This window comes from Salvelinus fontinalis, unplaced genomic scaffold (assembly GCF_029448725.1).
Source record: "Salvelinus fontinalis isolate EN_2023a unplaced genomic scaffold, ASM2944872v1 scaffold_0128, whole genome shotgun sequence".
Lineage (NCBI taxonomy): Eukaryota > Metazoa > Chordata > Actinopteri > Salmoniformes > Salmonidae > Salvelinus > Salvelinus fontinalis.
In genome coordinates this window covers 40,172-61,035 of record NW_026600337.1, presented here as the reverse complement: position 1 = coordinate 61,035, position 20,864 = coordinate 40,172, and the positions used below count along the sequence as shown (strand labels likewise).

At 39.1% G+C, this 20,864-nt stretch overlaps 1 protein-coding gene across 1 annotated transcript in view; it reads right to left on the bottom strand.

Moving 5' to 3' along the window:
• Nucleotides 1-1,881: 1,881 nt before the first annotated feature.
• Nucleotides 1,882-20,864, bottom strand: part of LOC129843394 (immunoglobulin gamma-1 heavy chain-like) — a 55,428-nt gene continuing 36,445 nt past the window's right edge. The window contains exons 3-9 of the mRNA XM_055912101.1: nt 7,071-7,123; nt 5,384-5,683; nt 4,914-5,198; nt 4,469-4,786; nt 3,813-4,130; nt 2,843-2,997; nt 1,882-2,112 (exon numbers count right to left, since the gene is read on the bottom strand). Coding sequence (XP_055768076.1) covers nt 2,101-2,112; nt 2,843-2,997; nt 3,813-4,130; nt 4,469-4,786; nt 4,914-5,198; nt 5,384-5,683; nt 7,071-7,123 — 1,441 coding nt within the window. The 3' untranslated portion in view covers nt 1,882-2,100. The remainder of the gene's footprint in view (nt 2,113-2,842; nt 2,998-3,812; nt 4,131-4,468; nt 4,787-4,913; nt 5,199-5,383; nt 5,684-7,070; nt 7,124-20,864) is intronic.

Genomic DNA, 20,864 nt, shown 5'->3' with positions numbered 1-20,864 from the left:
CAATTGACCCGTGCGTCAATGTAATTAACATAATACAAATATCTAAATCTGTCAGTTTAAGCTAGAGATATATACAGAGCAGTTTGTCAGACCAGGAGGCATCCCGAAAATCACATAGCATCCAAATGGATTGGCCTACAAGATGAGACTCTCATAAACAGCATGAACACAATGTTATTCTCCATTTTGTTCTACGAACCCCACAAGTCTCACGAAGGTAACCCGTTACCGGTTTAAGAAATGAATGGAAATACGGAATTATTGTTGTGCCAACAAAAAGAAAGGGGTTAAATGTTAAAAAAAATATTAATATAAAAAAATCCTACCGGTCAAACGTTTTAGAACACCTACTCATTCAAGGTTTTTTCTTTATTTTTACTTTTTTCAAAATTATAGAATAATAGTGAAGACATCAAAACAATGAAATAACACATTTGGAATAATGTATTAACCAAAAAAGTGTTAAACAAATCTGAGTTAAACATATTTGAGATTCTTCAAATAGCCACCCTTTGCCTTGATGTCAACTTTGTCTATGCAATCTCCATAGACAAACATTGGCAGCAGAATGGCCTTAGTGAAGATCTCAGTGACTTTCACCATGCACCGTCATAGGATGCCACCTTTCCGGAGAGTCAAATTTCTGCCCAGCTAGAGCTGCCCTGGTCAACTGTATGTGCTGTTATTGTGAAGTGGATTCATCATGGAGCAACGGCTCAGCCCCGAAGTGGTAGGCCACACAAGCTCACAGAACGGGACAGCCGAGTGCAAAAGCACAGAGCGTGTGAAAAAATGATCTGTCCTCGGTTGCAACAGTCACTACCGAGATCCAAACTGTCTCTGGAAGCAATGTCTGCACAAGAACTGTTCATCAGGATCTTCAAGAAATGTGTTTCCATGGCCGAGCAGCCACACAGAAGCCTAAGATCACCATACGCAATGCCAAGCGTTGACTGGACTGGTGTAAATCTCACAGCCATTGGAGCAATGGAAACATGTTCTCTGGAGTGATGAATCATGCTTCACCATTTGGCAGTCCGATGTTTGAATTAAATTCATGAATTTTATGACATAGAAGATAATTCCAACCTATTGGAAATTGTGGAAAAATGCATCTAACAAATTTGTAGATTCACAAGCTTTATGTTATTATTGTGTGCTCGGAATTTGGGACCAAATACTAAACTTTTGACTACTTTAATACACATACTGTAAAATAAGTGGATTTGTAAAATTGGGGGACAATATATAGAAAGTGCTGTAATTTCTAAAAAGTGTCACCAGATATAGATGAAAATTCCCTCGTATTAATGTTGACAGTCTGCATTTTAACCTCATAGTCATTGAATCATTTCAAATCCAAAGTGCTGGAGTCCAGAGCCAAATCCACAAAAATGTGTCTCTGTCCCAATACTTTTGTAGCTCACTATATGTACAGTATATTTCTGTGTGCATTGCTATCGTACATGCAGTGTTTCTCTTCTTTCAAGGAAGTGTATTTGTGGCCCTGGCAGTTGCTGGACAGTTTCAGTGCCACAGGTGTGGTATCAAGGGGATAGAGAGAGAGAGGAAACTGTTTTTGCATGACACTATTATTAGACAAGTTAGAGAACCAAGAAACCACCTCAGATCAACTGATAACAGAATGTTGAAGTCTTAGTTGAATATTACAGATATCTAACGTTGTTTTAATCTGTCCTGGGAGGGACTACAGCTGTAATTTGGCTCCATAGATAACTCTGCCAAGCAGAAACAATCCAATCAGTAATGTCTTTGTATATAGGAAGTGTCCTTGTCCCAGTATTAGTATCCAGCGGATGTAAAAAAATAAGACGACAACTTAAAGTGAAAAAGGACACACAGACATCACAGTATACACTTATATTCAAAGATACTGTACAAAATAAATCAATGAATGAAAAATAACATATCACCACAATGCTTGTATAATATTGAGAACAACAATACTAATCAATCATAATCAATAATGTATTGGATATATATGTAACATTATTACTGAAGAATACTATGCCATAACCATCCCAGACCATTTTCTTTCTAATCTAGACACATCTATCTCTACAGTCCATCATGTGTTCTTCACTGCTTCATCTGAAAAGAGGCAGAGACAGATACAGGTTATTACAATAAACAGACAGCAAAGTGGAACAACGTAGGTTACCTTGGCCCACAAGGAGTTTCTTATCTCTCCTCTGTGTATATAATCATATTTGGAAGTTTCTCATCTCTCCTCTGTGTATATAATCATATTTGGAAGTGTCTCATCTCTCCTCTGTGTATATAATCATATTTGGAAGTGTCTCATCTCTCCTCTGTGTATATAATCATATTTGGAAGTTTCTCATCTCTCCTCTGTGTATATAATCATATTTGGAAGTTTCTCATCTCTCCTCTGTTTATATAATCATATTTGGAAGTTTCTCATCTCTCCTCTGTGTATATAATCATATTTGGATGTTTCTCATCTCTCCTCTGTGTATATAATCATATTTGGAAGTTTCTCATCTCTCCTCTGTTTATATAATCATATTTGGAAGTTTCTCATCTCTCCTCTGTGTACACAATCATATTTGGAAGTTTCTCATCTCTCCTCTGTGTATATAATCATATTTGGAAGGGAAAGGAGCAACTATCGCTCAAATCAAATCAAATTGTATTGGTCACATACACATATTTAGCAGATGTTATTGCTGGTGTAGCAAAATGCTTGTGTTCAATTAAACACTTGATACATAATTGTTTTATTTAAAATCATGACGTTTCAGCTGCCAATGGCCTTCATCAGAAGTCTACAATTACATGAAATAAGTGGTGTCAGTACCTTGACCAGGCTGAGTACTGTGCTGTAGGTGAGAGAGAGAAGAAAGAGGATGATGAAGGAGGAGGTGGTGGACCACAGGCTACTGAACTCATCCTCATCGTTGTCCGTGCAGCTCAGAGCGAAGCCCGCCTCAGGCTCAGTCAGTAGGATGTTTGCTGAGAACAGGGAGACAGGTGGTGAGGAACGGACATACACATGTGTCTGTGTGTGTGTTTGTGTGTGTTCATTTGTGTCTGTGTGTTCATGTTTGTCTGTGTATTGTAAACCTGTATTGTATTAGTTTTTATCATATTCTAACAAATACAGCTACTTGAGTTCAAATGAAATGTACACACACAGACACACACATCAACCCACAGAGAACACATAAAACTGATCTGTGCAGACTCATATCTTGGCCTAATATTAACATGCACACCCACTCACATTATATCAAGCTACACCTATACACTAAATAGTACATCCATGACCACCTGACTGGAAGCATAGTACTACTATGTAGGCTATTCAGTACTGTTGTGTCTTTTCATGCCAAACAATTGTCTTCATTCTGTTTTTTTATGTAGAATAGACCAGTATATTTTTCTAAGACTTGAAGTAATTGATATACGAACACCAAACCATGTGATCTCATATGCGGTATTGTTTATTAGCCAGCCTCCACATTAGGAAGACACATTGAACAATGACAAAGGACAACAACGTCAACACAAGACTGTGCAATAGGACTGACATTTTACAAAACAGTAGACTGGACAATATCACATTAGACAATATGTTTACAGTCAACAAAACAATGACAACACTAACATGTTAACTTTAACTCAACAAGCACAACAATGAATGACATCTTTGAGGACAGCAGAGCACAAACCTAGTAATTGGCTATTCTGACCCACAGAGGAGTCAATAAGGAGACACAACAACACAACACACACAGGTTAAAATCACTTGTCTTCACATGAGTTACCCATGGACTTCGACACATTCCTCCCCTGAGGTGTGGTATTGTTGTCCGAGCCGAGGTCCTTGACGGCGCATGTGAAAAGCACGTTTGTCTTCCACATATCCTTGGTGGTGGTGAAGACGCTGGTGACGAAGTAGTTGCCTTTCTGGGTTTTCTGAGGAGGGCTGGTGACCCCCTCCTGGTACTGGTTGCTGTTCACCTGCCACATGATGTAGACGTCACAGAGAGACGGGCAGACCACCAGGCACACCAGAGTCACAGTCACCTCCTCCCTGGTGTTTTCCTCCGGGAGAAGGTGGACGGACACTGAAGGGGCTTCACCTGCAAGAGGATTGATTTGAAGGAGAAACGTTACACTCATGGATGTGTAGGTACGTATGAAAACCAGTATGTGAATATCAGTTTAAAATCAACTTAGTGGTCCTTAACCCTGGTTCTGGAGCAACACAGGGGTGTGCAGGTTTCTGTTCTAGTCCAACACTAACACACCTGATTCAACTAAGCAAAGGTGATGATTAGTTAATGATTCGTTGATTTGCTCACTCAGGTGTGTTAGCGCTGGGCTGGAGCAAAAGTCTGCACATCCTGTGCCTCCCTCTCAAGAACCTGGAGTATGTGACCACTTATCACAATCACATTGAGATGTCTCAGTGACCTACTACCTTTGGTGAAGCTGAGTTCCTGAATGACCGGTGTGTCTTCACCACTCTTCTTGGCAGAACACTGGACTTTGTTCACTTTGGTCCAGTCCTTCTGATCTATGGTCAGAGTACTGACCCTGCTGTTCAGGTTGCCCTTTGATTCAATAGGTTTCAGATCGATGCCATTCATCTTGTCCCGTCCATTGACCTGCCAGGTGATATTGGTACCAGACACTGTGTCCTGGTCTGTAGCAGTGATGACACATTCCAGCACTGCTTGGTTGTCCAAGAACACCTCTCTCACACGCGGTGGGTTCAGAGTCACCGTCAGTGGTTCTGAAAGGGAGAGAAGCAATGTGAAAGAAAGCAGGACATGTTACTGATGAGGAACTACACTAAATAATAGAGATCCTGTATGTGAGCATGATATCAACTGTAGTACAGTCTACTCCTATATACAGACCTGTTTTGGAGGTCGTCTTGCTGATGGTTTGATCCTGGTGCTCCACCACACAGCTGTACTTGACCTTGTTGTTCCAGTCACTGTTGATGACCTTCAGCAGACTGCTGCCTGAGTAGAGGCCTGACGGCTTTTTGCCTAGAGTAGGGGTCTGGACCTCCACCTCCATGTCATTCTTCTTCCAGGTGACCTTGACTGTCTCGGAGGTGAAATCTTCAATCATACACATCAGGTACTGGGTGGTGCCAATGGGCGCTGACAGCAAAGACACTGTTGGAGACTTTGGGACTGAGTAGCGGGAGGTTAAAAAAATGTCTGCATGTTAGTTTAACCGCTTATTGAAATAATGCTGATATTTTCAAAGACATCCAGGGTAAAAACCTTATATTCAGGTTTTCTAAACAGAAATAGTTTACACCACAAACATTAAAATGCAATCTATAGAAAAAAACAATATAATGACCAGATCTTACCTGGTTTATTGATGACTGCTGTCTTTCCACCTCCAGGATGTTCCACAGAACAAATAAAAGACGTTGAGTTTTCCCAGTCATTCTTAGCCACGCGGACCTGACTGACTCCGATGTAGGCTCCCCCGCTCTGAACCGACGGGTACTGGACAAAGTCCGTCAGTGGACTCCCGCTGGCGTCTGTCCAGTTGAATGTGATTGAGGAAGGCGAAAAGCCGGTAGCGAGACAACCGATGCTGTAGATGTCGTTAGTAGGGGTTCCACAGTTCATAAGAGGGAATAGAGTAGGGGTGGCTGTGGTTGCTGCAAGAAAGAAAGAAAGAAAGGTAACACTTTATTTGAATGTACAAAAATGACCAGGTAACTACTAGGAATTACCATGGTAAAATTATCATTACACAGTTATTATAACCTAATAACTACTTGTTCATTTAATCTTGCACTATAAGGCACCATTTAGTTTCATGTAGTTGGTTGTCTTGTATTCTTTGAGGTATAACTACCACTACGTTTCTAGTTTTATTAGTGTACAGGATACAAATGTTATACACTGTCTAACAAAATGCTTACTTGTAGGTTCTTTCTCAACAATGCAACAACAATAAGAAATAATACAATATAAGAATACGAACATAAAGTAACTGGCTCAGTAGAATAGAATAAACATTTTAGAAAAGGCATAATACAGAAAGGCACAATTAAGTACACATTAACACATTAAATTGTAGACACATTTACCAGTGAAAACTGAACTGTAAAATAAAACATACTGTTTCTCTAATAAAACCTTTTAAATAAATCATTTATATGGATTAAGGTGATGCCAATTAACTCTCAATTCAATATAGGCTAAGATGAACTCTTATTATTATACCTATAGTCAGTTTATGTGTTTGACTCCCATATGAATAGCCTACATTTTAATTTTCACATGGTCATTTTTGACCTAAAGCAAAGCCTACATAATCAACTAATTAAACATGAATCGCAAAAAGTGAAAGACGTATGTGGACAGATGAACAAACAATATACTGCTTTTTCTAGGTGTGCTACACAAACAACGTTATCCAAGTAATAATGTCTACTTTTCTCCATAAAACAATGATTATCTACAAACTACAACAATTCGATTGCATGAAAAAAGCATATATGCAATGACTTACTTGATGATACTGTGATCATTGTTCCTTTCCCCCAATAGTCGAAGTATCCATACACAGTGCGACAAGGGCATATGCCAAGCAATACAAAAACTACCCTCTTTACAGCAATCGGTTTCAACTAATCTTGATAACTTCATCACTGAACCAAAGTCATTTGGTTTGTAACAAAACATTTCTAAATAGATATTATATTCTGACATAGTCACACTTGGTCAACAATATATTCCCACAATATGGATCATTTTCTCTTAGACTGAAATTTCTTTCTGAGGAACAAATTGTTTTCTTTAGGAAACAAACGTCTGCATTATTCTACAACAGCAGAATCTAGAAATAGAGGAACTATTTGACTTTCAAGGAAATAAGCAAATTGAGGTAAACCATTTCTTTAGTGGACTATGAACAGGTCTATTCAATGACATTTTGCATCTGAAAAATGCATTTGACAAAATATGTTATTCCTACACACAAAATAGAATGGGAAAAATGAAACATTTGATGGAAATAATACATTTTACTTTGCTTACCTGTTGAGACGGTGACTTGAGTCCCTTTACCCCAGTAGTCAAAAGCATCACAATGTTATGTCTCCATTCACTGCCTGTACAAAAACCCTGCACCTAAATAGGTCGCTTTAAAGTCCTGATACTGAATCCAACAAACATGAAAATAAATGCAATATCACAATATGATCATACACTTGATTTCTTGAGGACAGATGTTGTGAATTCAGTTTTGTATACCTTATAAAACTGATTGTCACGTTCTGACCATAGTTCCTTTTTTATGTCTTTATTTTGGTTTGGTCAGGGCGTGAGTTGGGGTGGGCATTCTATGTTGTTTTTCTACGTTTTCCATTTCTATGTTTGGCCTGGTATGGTTCTCAATCAGAGGCAGCTGTCCATCGTTGTCTCTGATTGAGAATCATACTTAGATAGCCTGTTTTCCCCATTTTGGTTGTGGGTGATTGTTTTCTGTTTTGTGCGTATTCCTTACAGAACTGTTTCGTTTTCGTTCTAGCTCTTTATTATTTTGTCATTTAAGTGTTCAGTTTATTTTGTTTATTAAAATGAACACTTACCACGCTGCACCTTGGTCCTCTTCTCCTTCACCAGACGAAAACCGTTACACTGATGATCAGGTCCATGTCATGACATCACTCCATCAAAACATACTTAAATTTTTGTTTAAACAATTTACAATGGGGTTATATCAATATCAGACGATCATTGGAAGAATATTGTATGGTTTCTCCCCATTGTCCCAATCCCCAGGCAGATATAATGCAGGTTTTGTCTCTGAGGTTTTTGTACAGCCTCATTTCACTGTGCCCCCCAGCCCATATCACAGTGATATACCCCAGCACAAAAACACCTCCTTCACATCTCCATAGGGATTCCATATGACTCTGCTCTCAGTGAGGTATAAGAAACATAAAACCATCCATAATACAATATAATATAACACTACTAAAGACTCTTACAGTATCATATTCATCTATGATTTGGTGGACTATTGTTTCTGACAAAAGGTGTATCCATTGTCAGTTTTGTAACAGTTGTTTGCAAATGTATGGATTTAAGTGTTGCAGTATAAAACCAAATATCATGGCTATGGCCAAAATCATGTTTATGGTGAGGTTTCATCAGGGTTACATTGGTACCATTGTCCTGGGAGGTGTTTATTTGACTTGTTCAGTGTTCATGTGTCCATACAGGAGCAAAGGGGTTTTTGTACGGCGTAATATCACTGTGGCCCCCATATAGTCACAGTGATACACACCATAACAAAAACCTCCCACCAGCACAACACACCTGCTCTTTGAGGACAGCAACACATTCAGATGGTTGTGGATAGGTGATAATACACATATCTATTATTTCTTAGAATATTTTATGATATTGTTTACCTTCAGGAAACTGTTATGTAATATATATTATAGAAAATGTATTTATTATTTTGAATTAGAACATTTTACCTAAATCTTGCTATTACAATTCTTTATAACTGCTATATACCTTTCTTACAATAAGCCTTTCTTATAATAATGTTTTAATTTTCACCTAACTCAACATAATTGTTATTTATTCAGCATTAGTATGAATGGTTTAACCTTCATTAATAGTTGTTATGTGGTCAGCATCATTATGAATGGTTTAACCTTTAATAGTTGTTAATTAATTAGTCAGCATCATTATGAATGGTTTAATCTTTAATAGTTGTTATTTAGTCAGCATCATTATGAATGGTTTAACCTTTAATAGTTGTTATTTAGTCAGCATCAGTATGAATGGTTCAACCTTTAATAGTTGTTATTTAGTCAGCATCAGTATGAATGGTTCAACCTTTAATAGTTGTTATTTAGTCAGCATCAGTATGAATGGTTTAATCTTTAATAGTTGTTATTTAGTCAGCATCAGTATGAATGGTTTAATCTTTAATAGTTGTTATTTAGTCAGCATCCGTATGAATGGTTTAACCTTTAATAGTTGTTATTTAGTCAGCATCATTATGAATGGTTTAACCTTTAATAGTTGTTATTTAGTCAGCATCAGTATGAATGGTTCAACCTTTAATAGTTGTTATTTAGTCAGCATCAGTATGAATGGTTCAACCTTTAATAGTTGTTATTTAGTCAGCATCAGTATGAATGGTTTAATCTTTAATAGTTGTTATTTAGTCAGCATCAGTATGAATGGTTTAATCTTTAATAGTTGTTATTTAGTCAGCATCATTATGAATGGTATAACCTTTAATAGTTGTTATTTAGTCAGCATCAGTATGAATGGTTTAACCTTTAATAGTTGTTATTTAGTCAGCATCAGTATGAATGGTTTAACCTTCAATAGTTATTATTTAGTCAACATCTTTATGAATATTTCTGTTTAACACTAGGCGCTCCAGCCCCTTGGTGCATTTGGATGTTCATCATTTCTATCACTAAAATAACAACATTATGTACAGTATAAAGCTTTTCAGACAGTTTATCTCAAATTCCCAGGATGTGTCCATTTTGACTATGACAATATGACCTGGGTCATCCTTAGGGAACGATGGTTTCATGAGACAGACATCTTTGTTGTTTTTGTACAGGTCATGCTATGCTCATTATATCTGACACAGTAATACACAGTTGTGTCTTCAGTTTGAATTCTCTGCCCTTCTAAAGTCACTATGTTGTTGGAACCATTTTTGGAGATGCTGAACCTGCTTTTCAAGGAATCCTTACAGTTTCCATCTGAGCCATTATATAGCTTTACCTACATGATGTCCAATCCAGTCTGTGGTACAGCTATCATCACTGATAGAATACCCAGTGAATTTACAGGTGATGCTCAAAGATTTTCCAGGTTTTACAACCATTGAGCTTGGCTGGGTGAGTTCCGGGTCAACAATGGCGCACACACCTGGGGAGGCAAATGAAAATATACAGTTTGATTATGTAATTGTAATATTTATTCAAAACATAGAATATTATGTTTGGTTTTCAAACTCCTAATCCCTTGAAGGAACTCACAGGAGGCAGCTGCCAGCAGCAGCAGAGATGCAGGGAACATGGTTTGTGTTGAAGCTGAACTGATGGGAACAATACTTATTTACTCTAACTGAGTGAAAGAGAGACAGACTCTTTTATATACAGAGAGGGAAATGTATTTGCATAGAAGTCAAAGATTCAGGATTAAATGAGAAGTACAGTGAATAAATCACTAGTTGCACAGTGACATGTTGAGTAGAACAATCATTTATCATAATAATACAATTATCTGGGATGGGATGGGATGCTATGACCTGCATTTTGAATGGTTCTGTTCTGCTCGTTGTTTACAGTATATTACAGTATATTCTTGGCCCATTACTCTTTTTAGTTAACAGTGTAAGTCTGCTATCAGTCTCATCTACTGAACAAAAATATTAACACAACATGCAACAATTTCAAAGATTTTCCTGAGACACATTTCATATAATTAAATCAGTCAAATTAATTAAATGAATTAGAGGAGGCTGGAACTGGAACACGCTGTCGTACACGTCGATCCGGAGCATCCAAAACATGCTCACTGGGTGACATGTCTGATGAGTATGCAGGCCATGGAAGAAATGGGACATTTTCTGCTTCCAGGACTTGTGAACAGATCCTTGAAACATGGGGCTGTGCATTATCATGCTGAAACTTGAGGCGGATGAATGGCACGACAATGGGCCTTAGAATCTCGTCACGGTATCTCTGTGCATTAACATTTTCATCGATAAAATGCAATTGAGTTTGTTGTCCGTAGCTTATGCCTGCCCATATCATAACCCCACGCCACCATGGGGCACTCTGTTCACAACGTTGACATCAACAAACCACTCACCCACACGACGCCATACACGTGGTCTGCGGTTGTGAGGCCGGTTGGACGTGCTCCCAAGTAGTCAGGTTAGTGCAGGACTTGTTGTAATGTCAGTCCAAGCCGCCTATAATGAAAATTCCAGAGCTGAGTGTCTGATTATAAAGGGATGAAGGTAGGGAGACTTTGCATAGACCGCCCTCTATAGGTTTTAACAGATACTGATATAGAGATATTGTCTGCTCTATTCCTTGGTTCCCTCCCTCCCCTGTCTTTCATTCTTCTATCTGTTTTTCAGATATTCCATAAGCGATGTTCACACTAGACATGTTTGATCTTTTATACAGTGCTGAAGAGCTAATAAACAAGAATATTTGCCTATGTGGGACAATACAATTATTATTGAATTATATGTATCTCTTACTGCTCATCCCCTCTTGGGGATCTATTGTGTAGTTCCCCAGGGATCTATAATTGGTCCATTACTGTTTTTAGTTTGAGTATATTTCTATTTGCTGATCACGTTAATTGAATTCTGTCCGATACAAATACTCAAAATGTAATAGCTAATATGAACTAAATTCTGTAAAATTGACTTTTGGTTCATGTAAATAATGTTATTTTCACTGTTATAATGTGTGTGGATTATTTTATGAGGATAATATTGATATCAGTGTTTTCTCCACTGCTTTTGAGTCCTTCTGCTCTCTCATAGAGGGTGTGTCTGAACAACAAGATGTGCGTCATTGCCTCTCTTTCTGGGATCAGTGTTGATCAGTTTTTGTACGGTGCTGCAGCCTCCTGTGTCACTGTGTCTCTGGCACAATAATAAACAGCGGAGTCTTCAGTATTCAGGCTGTTCATCTGGAGATATACCTGCTGTTTGCTGTCATCTCTAGAGATGGTGAACCGACCCTGAACAGACTGGGAGTAGGCAATATTTATGCTGTTATAATGTGCTGCCATAAATTCTAGTCCTTTCCCAGGAGCCTGTCTGATCCAAGCCATCCAGTAGCCATTCATGTCTAAACCAGAAGCTGTACAGGTCAGTTTGTGTGGTTCTTCTGGCTTTTTAACCACTGGTCCAGACTCAGTTAGTGTCTGACCCTGAACACCTGTGGAAATGAAATACCCAAAACTTTAGAATGCATACATTCATACACATGAACAGTGATGTCTTTAAACATGTCTATATACCTATTTGTAGCAAATTACTTCTGAAAAATTACTGGAAATGATGGAACATTCATTCTAGTGAACACAGAATATTGTAACTTACTTTTTACAAACACCACCATGAGTACTAAACTCCAGACAGTCCTCATTTTTCAGTGATAGTCAGGTTATATGCAGTGCTTGCTACCAAATCAATCCACACTGCCTATAATGAGAAGGCCAGGGCTGTGTCTGATTATAAAGGGATGAAGGGGATAAAGACTTTGCATAGATCGCCCTCTAGAGGTTTAAATATCCTGACAGGGAGAGATCTTCTGCTCTATTCATTTATTCTCTCTCCTCTCTGTCCTTTGTTCTTCTCTCTGTAGTTCAGATTCTACTTATGAGACGTGTTGACTATAATGGCTTTAGTATAATGTGTTGACTATATATAATGGCTTTAGTATTAGTATTTAGTATGTGTTGAAGATCAGCAACACGGGGACAAAAGTTCACAATTTTTACTAGGAGGCAGCTGCCAGCTCTTCTCTACTTCAACTGACTCTGAGACAGATATTCCACTTTTTATACAGAGAGGGGTGGTGTGTTAGGCTCCTTTGCAAGTAGAGTTGGTCAAAAAAAGGATAAGACTGTTCTAATCTGGGTTGACCTGCGTTATGAACGGGTCAAAATGAAATACAACATTTTGTCAATTTTGTTAACTCTTACTGCAGAGTGGATGAAAGACACACTGAATAGACTGAGGAACAGAGACACATCATACTACGAGTTCATCATGACATTTACTACTGTGTTTCTACTAATGATAATAGGTGTGACCTGAAAACTTTCAGATTGTTTGAAGAAAACCTTTCTTTACACTATATTACTATTATTGTTATTTTCCTTATTATTATCACTTCCATTGTTATAGTCATCACTTAACTTAAATCTCTAAATCAGAACATCATAATTTAATTTTGGGGGTTCTCAAGGAACTAGCCTTGGTCCATTACTGATTTTAGTTTACATTAATGACTTTCATCTGGTATCTAAAAGCATATTTGAAGAGTTTAATTCCTAATCGCTATATATCCATTTTCAGAAATGTTGGTAAATTAGTTGTATTTGTAAAAAACATTTTTTGAATGAGAATAGTGTGTTTTTTTACTATTTAATTGTGGCATGGGTTGTTCAATGACACAATTTTATTTGTTTAAAATCATTTGATGGTTTCCTTTCAGAGAGACAAATAATCATGTTTTTTTGCAAAATTCTATATATCCGCCTCACTCTTAACAAAATAAGTAGTACATAACTACATAAAAAAAATAACTGTACAAATTCAAAAAAAAATATTCAATACATTGATATGAGATCTGTATGTAAAACATTTACATTTGGCATTATAGTAATTTAGCAGATGCTCTTATCCAGAGTGACTTACAGTAAGTGTAAGTGCATTCATCTTAATATAGCTAAGTGAGACAACCACGTATCACAGTCAAATACAGTACCAGTCAAAAGTTTGGACAGACCCACTCATTCAAGGGTTTTTCTTTTACTATTTTCTACATTGTAGAATAATAGTGAAGATATCAAAACTATGAAATAACACATATGGAATCATGTAGTAGCCGAAAAAGTGTTAAAATAAAAATATGTTTTATATTTGAGATTCTTCAACAGTAGCCACCCGTTGCATTGATGCCAGCTTTGCACACTCTTGGCATTCTATCAACCAGTTTCATGAGGTAGTCACCTGGAATGCATTTCAATTAACAGGTGCGCCTTGTTAAAAGTATTATTTGTGGAATTTCTTTCCTTCTTAATGCGTTTGAGGCAATCAGTTGTGTTGTGACCAAGTAAGGGTTGTATTCAGAAGATAGCTCTATTTGGTAAAATATCAAATCCATATTATGCTCAAATAAGCAAAGAAACAGCTTAAATAAGCAAAGAAAAATGACAGCCCATCATTACTTTAAGACATGAAGGTCAGTCAATGCAGAAAATGTCAAGAACTTCAAAGACCATCAAGCGCTATGACGAAACTGGCTCTCATGAGGACCACCACAGGAAAGGAAGACCCAGAGTTACCTCTGCTGCAGAGAACAAGTTCTTTAGAGTTACCAGCCTCAGAAATTGCAGCCCAATAAAGTAACAGACACATCTCAACATCAACTGTTCAGAGGAGACTGCCTGAATCAGGCTGTCAGGACCCGGTGAGAGAAACAGTCACTAATAGTCGGCAGAACCCAGAAGATGAGGCAGACTCAGCAGTACTAGAGATGGTGGTTTAATAAAAGGACAAGATCTTCAGGCAAAGAATATAAATCCACCACGTCCAAAAATAAAGCCAAGAGGCACAAAATGGATATCCTCCAAAAATACAAAGAAACTCCACAAAGTGGTAAAAACAGCAGGGAAAAACAAACCTCAAAAGACTACTCAAAAATACCCAAGCACTAAACCAGAGAACCTCTGGAAAATCCAATAAGAGAAATATATGTTACAACAAGGCTGGGGCTGGGTGCTAACATACAAACACTGAGCAAAGAACTGAGGAACACACAGGGTTTAAATACTAACAAGGGAACGACACACAGGTGCAAACAATAATTAGAGCAAGGAAAAACAAAAGGTACAAAAAAGGTGCAATGGGGACATCTAGTGACCAAAACCTGAACAGTCCTGGCCAAAACCTGACACAGGCCTTCATAGTCAAATTGCTTCAAACAAACCATTACTAAAGGACACCAATAATAGGAAGAGACTTTCTTGGGCCAAGAAACACAAGCAATGGACATTAGACCGGTAGAAATCTGTCCTTTGGTCTGATGAATCCAAATTGGAGATTTTTGGTTCCAACCACCTTGTCTTTGTGAGACGCAGAGTAGGTTAACGTATGATCTCTGCATGTGTGGTTCCCACCATGAAGCATGGAGGAAGAGGTGTGATGGTGTGGTGGTGCTTTGCTGGTAACTGTGTCTGTGATTTATTTATAATTCAAGGCACACTTAACCAGCATGGCTACCACAGCATTCTGTAGCGATACGCCATCCCGTCTGGGTTGCGCTTAGTGGGACTTGTTTTTCAACAGGACAATGACCCAAAACACACCTCCAGGCTGTGAAAGGGTTATTTGACCTCATGATACTGGTTATGATAATGCAAGCTGTCATCAAGGCAAATTGTGGATACTTTGAAGGATCTCAAATTTAAAATACATTTTGATTGGTTAACACTTTTTTGGTAACTATTTTACAATGTAGAAAATAGTAAAAATGAAGAAAAAACCATGAATGAGTAGGAGTGTCCGAACTGTTGACTGGTACTGTATATAGGATACGAACATTTCATTCCAACAGTAATATTTTACACACACATGAAGGAACCCATAAGTAATCATTTCTGATGAAAAAACACAAATGGGAAAAACTGTGATAATTCCCAGCACAACAACAGCTCCTTCACATCTCTTTAGATATGCCATGCTACTCTGTCTCTGCTCTCAGTGAGGTATAAGAAACATAAAACCATGCATAATAAAATATAATATAACAATACTAAAGACTCTTACAGTATCATATTAACTTCTACTTGGTCACAATCCCGGATCCGGGTGTAACGGTCGTCGTAATCCTCTTCCTCGGACGAGGAGGAGAGGCGAGAAGGATCAGACCAATATGCGGAGTGGTTTGTGTCCATGATTATTTATTAACAAAATAAACGGAACACTAACGAAACAAAATGACAAAAGAGAAACTAACTGACAAACAGTCCCGTGTGGCACGAATACAGACACGAGATACAACCACCCACAAACACACGCGTGAACCCCGGCTGCCTAAGTATGATTCTCAATCAGGGACAACGATCTACAGCTGCCTCTGATTGAGAATCATACCCGGCCGAACAAAAACAACCCAACATAGAAAAATAACACATAGACAACCCACCCCAACTCACGCCCTGACCAACTAAATAAATACAAGAAAAAGGAAAAACAGGTCAGGAACGTGACACCGGGAGCACCCTCATCAGTAAAAAAGCTGACTAGCATAGCCTAGCATAGCGCCACAAGTAAATACTAGCATCTAAATATCATGAAATCACAAGTCCATGACACCAGATGAAAGATACACATCTTGTGAATCCAGCCATCATTTCCGATTTTTAAAATGTTTTACAGCGAAAACACAATATGTATTTCTATTAGCTAACCACGATAGCAAAAGACCCAACCGCATATTTTCACAATTTTTTTACCGCATAGGTAGCTATCACAAATTCGACCAAATAAAGATATAAATAGTCACTAACCAAGAAACAACTTCATCAGATGACAGTCTTATAACAGATTTATTGAATAGCATATGTTTTGTTCGAAAAATGTGCATATTTCAGGTATAAATCATAGTTTTACATTGCAGCCACCATCACAACTCTCACCAAAGCAGCTAGAATAACTACAGAGAGCAACGTGAAATACCTAAATACTCATCATAAAACATTTATGAAAAATACATGGTGTACAGCAAATGAAAGACAAACATCTTGTGAATCCAGCCAATATTTCAGATTTTTTAAGTGTTTTACAGCGAAAACACAATATAGCATTATATTAGCTTACTACAATATCCAACCACACAACAGCATTGATTCAAGGCAACGGTAGCGATAGCAACAAAACCAGCAAAAGATATTAATAACTAATCATAAACTTTAATAAAAAATACAGGTTGGACAGCAAATTAAAGATACACTAGTTCTTAATGCAACCGCTGTGTTAGATTTTTTAAAATAACTTTAGTACGACATACAGCTTACGTTATAGGGAGACAGCGCCCAAAATCAGAGCCCAAATTACGACGACACATTTTCGATAGAAATACGAAATAACATCATAAATGGTTCCTACTTTTGATGATCTTCCATCAGAATCTTGTACAAGGGGTCCTTTGTCCAGAATAATCGTTGTTTGGTTGTAGAATGCCCTCTTCATCTGTAGACTTAGCAGCCAATGCTAGCCATGTGGCGCAGCAGTGTCCAACTCACCATAACGCAAGACAAAGAAATTCCAGAAAATCGCAATAAACTGATATAAACTGATATAAGTCGGTTTAAAATAACTAGTTTATGATGTTTTTAACACATATATCAAATAAAATCAGAGCCGGAGATATCTAACGTCTATAACGAAAGCTTTTCAGAACGCAATCCGGTGGTCCATCTCGCGCCATGGTGAAGAAAGGAAAGAGTGGTCGCGTCATTCCAACAGGTCTTATTCGGCCTCAGATAGAGCAATACACCCCATTCCTCCTCTCACTGCCTATTGACATCTAGTGGAAGGCGTATGCAGTGCATGTAGACCCATAGATTTCATGCAAATTAATAGGATGACCCTGGAACAGAGCCCCCGATTTCAGATTTTTCAGTTCCTGACAGGAAGTTTGCTGCAAAATGAGTTCTGTTTTACTCACAGATATAATTCAAACGGTTTTAGAAACTAGAGAGTGTTTTCTATGCAATAGTAATGATAATATGCATATTGTACGAGCAAGAATTGAGTACGAGGCAGTTTAATTTGGGAACGATTTTTTACAAAGTGGAAATAGCGCCCCCCTATTGAGAAAAGGTTTTAATCGATGAGTTGGTGGATTAATCTTCATTGTTTGTGATTAGTGTTTCTGAGAAAAGGTGTATCCATTGTCAGTTTGTAACAGTTGTTTTCAAATGTATGGATTTATGTTACAGTATTAAATCCAATAACATGGCTATGGCCAAAATCATGTTTATAGTGAGGTTTCATTAGGGTTTGATGGGGTCACCCTGGGGTCATGATAGGGGCTGCACCAAATGATTTATGTATTATAATATTGATTATTGTCACGCCCTGACCTTAGTATTCTTTGTTTTCTTTATTATTTTGGTTAGGTCAGGGTGTGACAAGGGGTGGTTTATTTAGTTTTGTCTTGTCTAGGGGGTTTTGTATGTCTATGGGTTTTTTACTAGTCTAGGTAGTTATATGTCTATGGTTGCCTAGATTGGTTCTCAATTAGAGGCAGCTGTTTATCGTTGTCTCTGATTGGGAACCATATTTAGGCAGCCATATTCCTTGAGTATTTCGTGGGTGATTGTCTATGTATTAGTTGCTTGTGTCTGCACTTATTATATATAGCTTCACGTTCGATGTATTGTTTTGTAAGTTTATTCAGTATTCTTCGTTAATAAAAGTAAAGATGTATTCATATCACGCTGCGCATTGGTCCTCCTCTCTTTCTACAGACGACGAACGTGACAGAATCACCCACCACCAAAGGACCAAGCAGCGTGGTAAAGGGGCAGCAGCAGCGATCGCAGGACTCCTGGACCTGGGAGGAGAATCTGGACGGCAAGGGACCCTGGGCACAGGCTGGAGAATATCGCTGCCCCAAGGCTGAGCTGGAGGCAGCGAAAGCGGAGAGGCGGCGGTATGAGGAGGCAGCACGGCAGCGCGGCTGGAAGCCCGAGAGGCAGCCCCAAAAAATTATTGGGGGGGGGGGGGGGCACACGGGGAATGTGGTGAAGTCAGGTAGGAGACCTGAGTGCACATTTGTGGCCTGCTTGAGGTCATTTTGCAGGGCTCTGGCAGTGCTCCTCCTGCTCAAAGGCGGAGGTAGCGGTCCTGCTGCTGGGTTGTTGCCCTCCTACGGCCTCCTCCACGTCTCCTGATGTACTGGCTTGTCTCCTGGTAGCGCCTCCATGCTCTGGACACTACGCTGACAGACACAGCAAACCTTCTTGCCACAGCTCGCATTGATGTGCCATCCTGGATGAGCTGCACTACCTGAGCCACTTGTGTGGGTTGTAGACTCCGTCTCATGCTATCACTAGAGTGAGAGCACTGCCAGCATTCAAAAGTGACCAAAACATCAGCCAGGAAGCCTAGGAACTGAGAAGTGGTCTGTGGTCACCACCTGCAGAATCACTCCTTTATTGGGGGTGTCTTGCTAATTGCCTATAATTTCCACCTTTTGTCTATTCCATTTGCACAACAGCATGTGAAATTTATTGTCAATCAGTGTTGCTTCCTAAGTGGACAGTTTGATTTCACAGAAGTGTGATTGACTTGGAGTTACATTGTGTTGTTTAAGTGTTCCCTTTATTTTTTTGAGCAGTGTATATTAATATATATCAAAATATATCAATAATTACCACACAAAACATTTTCTGATTGTGATTTATTGATACAAATGGCGCGTGCTGGCAGTCAATCACGTAACCTCTCACTCAATCAATCAATCAATCAATCAATCAATCAATAATATTAATTTATAAAGCCCTTCTTACATCAGCTGATGTCACAAAGTGCTGTACAGAAACCCAGCCTAAAACCCCAAACAGCAAGCAATGCAGGTGTAGAAGCACGGTGGCTAGGAAATACTCCCTAGAAAGGCCAGAACCTAGGAAGAAACCTAGAGAGGAACCAGGCTATTAGGGGTGGCCAATCCTCTCACTCGCTGTGCCAGGTGGAGATTATAACAGAACATGGCCAAGATGTTTAAATGTTCATAGATGACCAGCAGGGTCAAATAATAATTTTCACAGTGGTTGTCGAGGGTGCAACAGGTCAGCACCACAGGAGTAAATGTCAGTTGGCTTTCCATAGCCGATCATTCAGAGTATCTATACCACTGCTGCTGTCTCTAGAGAGTTGAAAACAGCAGGTCCCGGACAAGGTAGCATGTCCGGTGAACAGGTCAGGGTTCCATAGCTCACTCCCACGCTGAGCCATTCAGTGTTGTTAATGTATGTAGCTAGTGAGCTAAGCTGTAGCATTAGCAATGTCTTTCAAAAGGAGACAACTCACAAACGTGGAAATTCTGGATATTTTTTAAAATTCTGACAATAAGTTTGAGTGTGAAAGTCAGGAATCAGATTCTGACAGTGACAGTGAGGAGCTGCGCCCCAGCCATTGAGAAGCCTGAATCTGAGGACCCCTTGTCCACTGACAAAGTCCCAGTTCCCTTTGAAGATGCTGGTGGTAATGGAGGCAGACCGACAGTGGATGAAGTACAGGAGTTATGTGGTAGCTGGAAGGCCACCAGTCATTTCACCCCTCCTGGCCCTGCTGTTTGCTTTGATGACTGCCAGTCTGGAGTGCAACACCCCTTGCCATTTCCATCTGAGGCAGAGTGCTTCAAGTTGTTTCTGACAGAGGAGCTGGTGGGAGACATAGTAGAGACCAATCGCTATCCCTTGGAGCTACAGGAGAAGAGAGAGCCAGGAGTGGGGGGGGACAACCACAATTCGTGAAATGTATACCTTCCTGGTGACAGTCCATCTCATGGGGATAGTAAAGAAGAACTCCCTAAGAGAATACTGGAGCACAGATCCTATGTTTGCAACTCCCTTCTTTGCCACCCTCTTTTCCCAAGACAGCTTCCTAGTTCTGCTGTGATGACTGCATTTCGTCAACAATGCTACTGCCACCCTAAATGACCCGTTATACAAAATAAGAAACGTTCTTACCAGCCTGACAATAGCATTTGGTTGAGTCTTTGTGTCGTACAAGGACCTATGCATTGATGAGTATGAGGGCCTTATGGTGTCCGAGTCCGTGGTGATGATCATGTTGGCTCCTCATCTCAGCAAGGGACACACTTTGTATATGGACAATTGTTACAGCAGTCCCACACTCTTCCAGCATCTGCTCTCCAACAGCACAGGGGCCAGTGGCACAGTCAGGTCAAACAGGAAGGGGATTCCGGCATTCGGATGCAGGAAGATGCAGAGAGGGGAGGCGGAGTTCAAGGAGAATGGTCAACAGCTGGCAGTAAAGTGACATGACAA